Source organism: Apaloderma vittatum, unplaced genomic scaffold (assembly GCF_000703405.1).
Source record: "Apaloderma vittatum isolate BGI_N311 unplaced genomic scaffold, ASM70340v1 scaffold22440, whole genome shotgun sequence".
NCBI classification, from domain to species: Eukaryota; Metazoa; Chordata; class Aves; order Trogoniformes; family Trogonidae; genus Apaloderma; species Apaloderma vittatum.
This window is the reverse complement of record NW_009696604.1, coordinates 721-8,834: the sequence shown is the minus strand read 5'-3', so window position 1 is coordinate 8,834 and position 8,114 is coordinate 721. Positions and strand designations below refer to the sequence as shown.

General features: G+C 36.6%; 1 protein-coding gene across 1 annotated transcript; it reads right to left on the bottom strand.

Moving 5' to 3' along the window:
• Positions 1 to 532: 532 nt before the first annotated feature.
• Positions 533 to 7,830, bottom strand: LTV1 (LTV1 ribosome biogenesis factor; the record flags this gene model as incomplete). The annotated part of the gene is made up of 10 exons (XM_009875617.1): positions 533 to 1,030; positions 1,636 to 1,836; positions 2,547 to 2,599; positions 2,871 to 3,010; positions 4,027 to 4,154; positions 4,838 to 5,087; positions 5,825 to 5,945; positions 6,857 to 6,944; positions 7,035 to 7,223; positions 7,699 to 7,830. Coding segments are annotated over 10 exons (1,416 nt in total), but the record flags the coding sequence as incomplete, so codon positions are not given.
• Positions 7,831 to 8,114: the final 284 nt, after the last annotated feature.

Here is an 8,114-nt window from a genome sequence, read left to right as displayed (position 1 = left end):
CGTGCCCTTACTAAAGATACAGACCACAGATACTCTGCTCATCTTCAGAGTGTCTTTGCAACAATTGCAGTGGGTTGCAAGCTTGTATTTCAGTGAAACCAAACTGAATGCAAGACCCGAGAGTACTATTTCAGGAATCTCAAGACAACAGCTATCTGCAACAGACAGTATTTTTCCAAGTACCTGCTGTTTTGTTTACCGTACTACTCAGAGTACTTTCAAAGTTGATTTTAACAGCAACAGTAAGGATCACTGACTACTTCAACACTTGTTGCAACAGACTTTATTTGCTAAGAAAAGTAAAACTCAGGCCAGGTAACAGAGATTCTACCTATGCAGCAGCTTTTCAGATGCCTTTATTTACAGAAAGTTACTTTATGTCTTTCATAATAGTACTCAAACAATAAACAACCAACCTAGAAAAGAACTAAGGAGAGGGTGAAAACTCCTTGCCTTACAGAACTGTGCTATATCAAGGCACTATATTTTAACCATCAGCACAAGGGAGAGAAAACATAAATGGATATACGGCTTTGTAAACTGAAATAATTTAATAGAAGAATTTCATCCAAACCTGTACGATTCTGCTGATCTGTAGCATATATTCAACAAATATATATAAAAACTTTGTCCAGTGACAGCTTGTAAGAAAAATACTTTTTTATAATTTTAATACATTTGTACTGTAATGAAACTTTGCAACAGTTGCCATGTCACTCATGACAGAATAAACATCACTAATGCACTGTATTATGTAGATTTTAATTTCAGAAAGAATGGCAAGTTACCAGTTCTCGTTACAGCAATATCTGAATAACCTCCTTTGTGTATGACTGGAAAAGCTGTGACTTAGCAGCTCCCTTCTCAATATAAATGAAAACTTCAGGATATTTCCACAAAAAGTGCCTCAGTTTCATCAAGACAGCTTTAGTCCTTGAACGTTTTGTTTCAGATTGAGCAACTCTTTTTCTTGCCTTGTTTTCTCCAATCTGAAGGCTAGCTTGTTGGCTTTCTTCTCCATTCTGCGCTCCTGTGCATACAAGCAATTAGATATTTACAAAATAGGCATAACATGAGAACAGAAACCATTCTAATTAACAGTTCTAGATCATGAAAACAGCAGCAATCTGGACAATAATATTATTTATGACAGTAATTATTAGTAGTCAAATTAACATGTGTACCACCAGGATTATAATCTTTACTTAGGTGAAGCATCCAATACGTTGGCAATTTCTGTTCCTAAACAAAACAACTAGCATATCATCGCGGCCAATTACAGTCTCCATATTCCTTTCAGAGACTTTTCACTTTGTGTGACCTGAAACATTGCAACTGTTCTCATTGTGTCATGAGATAATAAGGAAATGAGGGCTCCTTCCGAAGTTATACACGTAAGAGTGGCCACAATAACAGACCCAAAATTTCCTTATCACAGATTATGATGACAAAATGACAAGGTGAACTTTCTCTCCATTTTTTTTTAAAGAAGCAATAACGAGTCCTTTGAGACCAGCAAGTTTTTCCCATTAGTTTCCAGACACAAGAACAAGCACACTTTAAAAAGCTGTCTGCAATACAGAGTTCAGATAATAAATACGCTTTTTGCAGTGTTTTATTTTAAATAAGGCGTACCTTTCGCTCCTCTTTTATTGCCTGCTTTCTAGCTTTGCGATCCTCTTTGCTCTCATCTTTGGAACGAGGCTGTGTTGATGCTCTTGGCAGGTCACTGCCATTAATCATTTGCATGCGTTCAATCTGCTTAGCAGTAAGACCTTTCTGAGGCAAGATATGTAGAGGAATTCCAGTCTTCTGGGAAACTTTTATTGGTTTGGGCTAAAATAGAGAGCACATACGTATTAACAGTCCCTAGCTTACATCACACCACTGTAAAAACATTAGATTCAGATTTAACAGTGACAAACATGTAAGTTTCTTTAAGCTATTCTTTTCCCCCTCAGAAAAAACGCACATTACCTTGCAAGTAAGAAATCAAACACACCTGTGAGCAGAATATGGCCTCCCAGAACAATAAAAAGTTTATCCCTTTTGTTTAAATATTTCAGAAAAATAAAAGACCTTAAGTAGGCACTCAATATTCTTTTACAAGCTTTCGAAGGAAAAGTTTTCCTTTCAAAGTCTCACACATCTGGAACATTGAGCTGTGCTCTAATAATAGGGAATATCTGGAATACCAAAGAATTAGATTGAAATAAAAGCCTATTTTCAAGAAAAAAACAAAACCTAGTACGTGGTTGTAAGACACAGATTGTGTTAACAGAGATAACACAAACGTAAATTCCTTACTCCCTACGTTTCTGCCTAACTATTACAGAAATTTTGAACTTACTCAATTTTCCTTCTAATAGCAAAAAAAAAAAAAATTCCAAATCCTTCTTCAGTGAAGAACACCAGAGGCTAACACCCTTCCCTGTTCTTTCTTTCCTTTTTTTTTTAAACAAATAAAAGATATTCATTAAGAAAATCACTTCTGTCTCAAGTTTTCCCAGGCCAGGTTGTTGTTAGACAAAGTTTAATGACTTTACCTTTGAAGGCTCCTTAATAAGTGTCGGGTGATTATATAAGTTTGAATATGTACCTAGGTCACAAAGAAAGAAGGAAAATAAAAGCAGTGAAGAAAGGCTTGCAAACAGAAATCAGGTAAATTTGTTATGAATTGTACTACTACTTATGTCTTCGGAGATATGAAATTGCAAGCATTAAGTTATCCATGCAAAAGCAGTAGTTTTATCTAACAAGAATTCCTTCTGTTGTGCTTTTTACCTAATGCACTGATAGAAAAGTGCAGAGATCACCTATCATTTACTCTGAAATCCTAGGAACAAACACGTGAACTCCAAAATACTTACTCAAAATAGACTCGCAATCCCACTTTTCTTTTGGTTCCTCAATAACTACAGCTACTATTTCTTCCTTTTCATCCTCACTTTCTTCGTTCACAGCAGAGTCTAAATCTTCACAGGGTTCAAGGGAATCCAACTTCACACAACTTCGAACAAGTCCAGAGAAGAAAATAATAAAGTTTAGCTTTTCTTGAAATTGTATAATTTTTGTAAACCCAGGCTCCGCTTGGGATAACCTCAAACCAAAGACAGCTATTCCCAGTGAAACCTGCATGAGAAGTATTTTTCCTTAAGCAAGCATCATCAAAATGTTAGGACAAGGGACACAGAAAAAGCAGCCTTTCTGCATTTCAAAAGTATGTGGCACAGAACATTCGTGACTGGAGAGCAGGAAGAGAAGAGGATATATTTTTCAGCTTGTAAGCAAGGCAGCTCTAGAGGGAATTATGTATCCTGCCACTGACCAGTCATCTTTGCTACAAGGGACACATTACCGAATCTTGCAAGGAGGAAACACAAGACTAAAGTGACAACATTTAGCCATTTAACTTAGGGATAGCCAAAGTGAATATACCGTGGAAATGCAGGTTTACAGTGACATGAGGTTGCTTTATAAGCACTGATTTTCGCAGTGCTCCAAACAGTGGTAGCCGTGTGACAGCTGCACACAATCTATTATCAAGTAACTAGGAATTAGCTGCATACCAGCAGGACAGAATATACTTGGCTACAGAGTCTGTTAAAAACAGAAGTAAAGGTATAAAAAGAATAGTAAGTTACACTAAAAAGGGGAAGGAAGAATGCCTGGATGCATTCCTATGTGACCTACTCTAGAGGATCCTGCTCTGGCAGGGGGGTTGGACTAGATGATCTTTTGAGGTCCCTTCCAACCCTTAACATTCTGTGATTCTCTAAATGCCTCTGGATATTACTAATTACACAAAAGGAGTGTAATTTTGCGCTAACCAACAAAATTTTACCATCTACATTAAGACTGACATTAAGTGACTTAAAAAAAATGGATAATATGCATATGTAGCTGCTTTAATTGTGGGACTGTAATCTTTGAGGACATGAACTGGAAAAAACATAACCAAACTTTCAGTATAAACACAGGATTACATAATTACTTATGTGAGGCAGTACTTCCAGGAATACATACTTCTTCGCTTTCTCTTTGTAGTAATCATTGAGGACTTCCTGCAACCGAGTATTGTCTGTGTTAATATAGCCTTCTAAGTCCACATTGTCCAACGCTCCAATTTCATCTTCATCAAATTGTTCAAAAAACTAAAATGAAGAAGTGGATATCTGTAATTAGATCTCATTTGTTGTAGAACTTCCAGCTAGCTTAGAGAAGGCCTACACGTTTCTTTCTATTTGCCCCTTTTTCCTGTCCCCTCTCATTTGCTGAACAACTGCCAAACACACTTACAGTAGGATTTCCTCCTTACTACCAGTGTTCTTCCAGCACAGGGGTCACAAATTTATCTTTTAATAATATAAAAACCAGCTTCTAGAAAATGATTATTTCGATGCATTAGTTCTATCTGTACACTAAAACACCTGTCACTGCTCAGGACAAAAGTTACACCACACTTCCACTGCTCTGACATTGTTTCATCCATGTATACTTGGTACAGTGAGGAGAAAAGGTGAAAGAAACGGGTCTTTACCAGATATTTATAACCGACTTTCTGTGTTGAACTAAGCCTCTTGGACAAAAGCATAACACCAACTATGAATGCTCACTATAGCCACTGGAGTAATTTTAACTGCACCAGTGTTAGGCCTCTTAACACACACAATATTAAATGTGGAACACGTGCGAAGAGCAGCTGTTTGATGGCCTGACTACCAAGGGCAGTACAAAGGGCGCAGGCAGGCAGGACACCGCCTGACAAGATGGATCAAAAGACAAAGGAGCACTTAACACCCCGAAGTCTAACAGTGACACCCCTGAGCTGCCTCACCTTCTCAAACCTGTCATCCAACAGGGTTAACTGCTCGTTCCTTCTCATGACTGAAGACGTCATAGAATACTCTGTGAAACGACTCCTGGTTTCTTCTTGCATAAAAAGAAATTCTTTTGTCCGTCCATTAACCCCATAATCTGATAAAGGACCTTCTGAATCATAGTCTTCATCATTACTGCAGCTATCCTTTTCATCACTATCATCCTCCACATCTTCCCATTCATCTTCATCCTCAGCATTTGAACGCCTGAACAGAAGCATAAAACAGTTTTACAACAATACATAGACCTTTCTACATCTCAGACCAGTGTTGGGTTACCTGAAACAATTTGGCAATAATAGATACAAATACAAATCTAGATACAAATCTAGCCTAAGATAAAAAGTGATTAGTTTCAAGCCAGTAAAAGAAAAAACAAGTTTAGCAGTAATGGCGTTGCCAAAGTCAGCATAATACTACTTTTGTCTGAAAGCTGAAAACATTTCTGGTAACTGTTGGATCACACATCTTGCATTGCAAGTGAGGTTATATTTACATTCAACTATACACATCAAAAAAAAAAATAGTAGCTGCATTCTTGAACATTTAAACTAGAAAAGTTTCCCATTGTTCATAAAATGATCAGAATTACATGAAAACTCAACTAAATTGCAGTGGGGCATCACATGAAGGATTTGTAAAGGTTCTGGAAAAAATAGTTAACCTTCATTAATATTATTACTGACATTTTAAATGAGTGCTAACGGTTTAAATAGTTCCCTGTTATTCCATACGTTGTATCTGTAAACAAATACATATAATCCATGAGTTCAAAGTAACAAATGAACCCATCTCTTGGATAACAGCTTACAAAAATCAAATTTCACATACCACCCACATATCACAAGGTAACGCTTTTTCCTTCAGCACACTTAAGGAACACATGAAATAACAAATAGCATAATTCTTGTTTACATGTGACAGTTCTACAAAGCTCTATCTACCCTTTCTGTGGTTCGTTTGCTTGTAGAACAAAATCATCTTCCAGGATGTTTTCTGGATTGTCAAAGTCAAAATCATCATCAAGTGCTGCAACAATATCAGGGTCAAAATCTAGCCGTGGTCCTAAAAAGTTAAAAAATCCCAAAACATAAATATGCAACTTTCTCTGACATTACAAAACTACTTTCCTGAATAAAAAGCAACCCAACTAGACTATTGATTTTCACTAAGATTAAACCTAAGGATCATAAAATTCCTCAGTAGTATTTGCAGATTTGACACAAGCTAGGGCAAGTCACCAGCGTCTTATCAATTTTTCTCATCCAGAAAAGAATGTTGCCCAGAGGTCTGAAGCGTCCATAAATGTATTTTAGTATATTTTACTCAGAATATTGTAGAAATAAAAATATCCAAGTTAAAGCACTGTATGATGAACTGTAAGTCTAGCTCCAACCATCTAAAATTCCCTATGTTACAGAAGGTCAGAAAGTGCTTCTCTACTGCCATTAACAGAAGTGCCGTTGCCATCCTTCTGTCAGAACAGAGAGAACTACCAAAACTACTTCCCGTTGCAGAACATTAGGATAGCTTTAAAATGAATCTTCAGAACAAACATGGATACATAACAAAAGTGCACTTACAGCCTGAAATAATATTAATGAAGGAAAGTAAACATCACCCAGCACTTGAAAAGAAGAAAGATTTTAAAAGTGAAAATCCAGTTCCAGACACCAATTCAGATTGAGTGATAAATCAATAGTATTAACTACAGTTTTCCCCTTTTATTACTTTATATTTCCTACACAGTAGTAAGAGCTCATGTTCCCTACAAGCAAAGCTAAGAAACTATTAACAGTGAATCACAGAAATAGGTCTCAAACTGAATCATAACTCTCTTATAGATCATCCTTTATATCTGCTATTAAGCCTGTTCTGAACCAAAATATAATATGATGCTGTAATTGAAGCCATAATTACCAGCTAGTATCTATACAGCAATTCACGTTACAGAAAGGTAAAAGATTCAACGGTACCTGAAACAGGAGCAGCTTTATTTAATAAGCCCACATTCTCTTCAAACTCCGTGGCAAATACTGAGGAAGGCAATTTAATAGATGGAGCCTTAGAAAAAGAAAGAAAAAAAATCAAATCACAATATACTCGTTCTCAGTTTCACACAATACTACTACTATTAGCAAAACCCCTACTTACTGGAACTCGCTGAATTTCATCTTCTATGTGCCCTTCACTTGTGACAACAATTCTGCTTTGCTGTCCACGCACAGAAGGGACAAGCTCAGAGGGACCAGAAGCTTCTTTCAGATGCTGCAAATAGTCATAGTCATCATCGAAGAAGACTCCATACTTTCGCTGCTCTTCCCGCCTTTGTTCCTCATGGCCCTTGGAATTGTAAGAAGAAACACATGTGGTTATTGAAGTCCATTTAAACCTTATTAGCAAAAAGAATGCCTAAATTCTAAAATTCTTGTAGCCTTCTCTCTACTCATTACCCTAATGCACAGCCAATTAGAACTTTGTAACCATTTAGTTCAGTGTTCGAGTGCTGTCTGAACAGGATCTTAAACAACTTTTACCATAAGCAGCACAACTAACAAAGCCTGTTTTTTCAGGGTGGGTCAGGTAATTTTTATCGGCTTTTAAAAAACGTTTATGTCTCTAATGTCAGTCAGTCACCCTTCAACCCACCAGGTCATAATTCACAACTATCAAACTCCCTACAATATCCTCTTCTTTAAAAACTACCTTCTCTCAAGGTCTTTAAATACATCTTTGAATTGTACAATTGCATACCCGCTTTTCTCTCCTGCAGCATTTCTTATCTGAATGAACCTCAATATTACAAGTGAGTATTTACTTTCTGTGTAGGCAGCAGAACTCTCTGGGGTGCAGTATCATCAGCGGCAAGTGGATCTCTCTGACTTCTGTGCACCAAGTGAAATGTTACTGCTTTCTTCTTCTCTATGAAGGGCTTCTTTTTCTTGTGAGGCTGCAAAAGGACATTCAGTTAATCATTAATAAAATGCCGAAGTATTTTGCTGCTGTATTCCTTTTAAGGTAATGTCTTATAAGCATATACTTAGAAACAAAACAAAAATAGACTAGAGGTAGCTTAAGTCCTCTCATCACATGCACAAAATCCATTTATTTATTCTAACTGCATCCACAGCTGTGTTCAGCTGCAAAATGGGAATACACTGGTATAATAAATATTTTATTATAGCATATATACCTTAACATATAAACCTAGAAAGGAATTATTAAGTAATTACT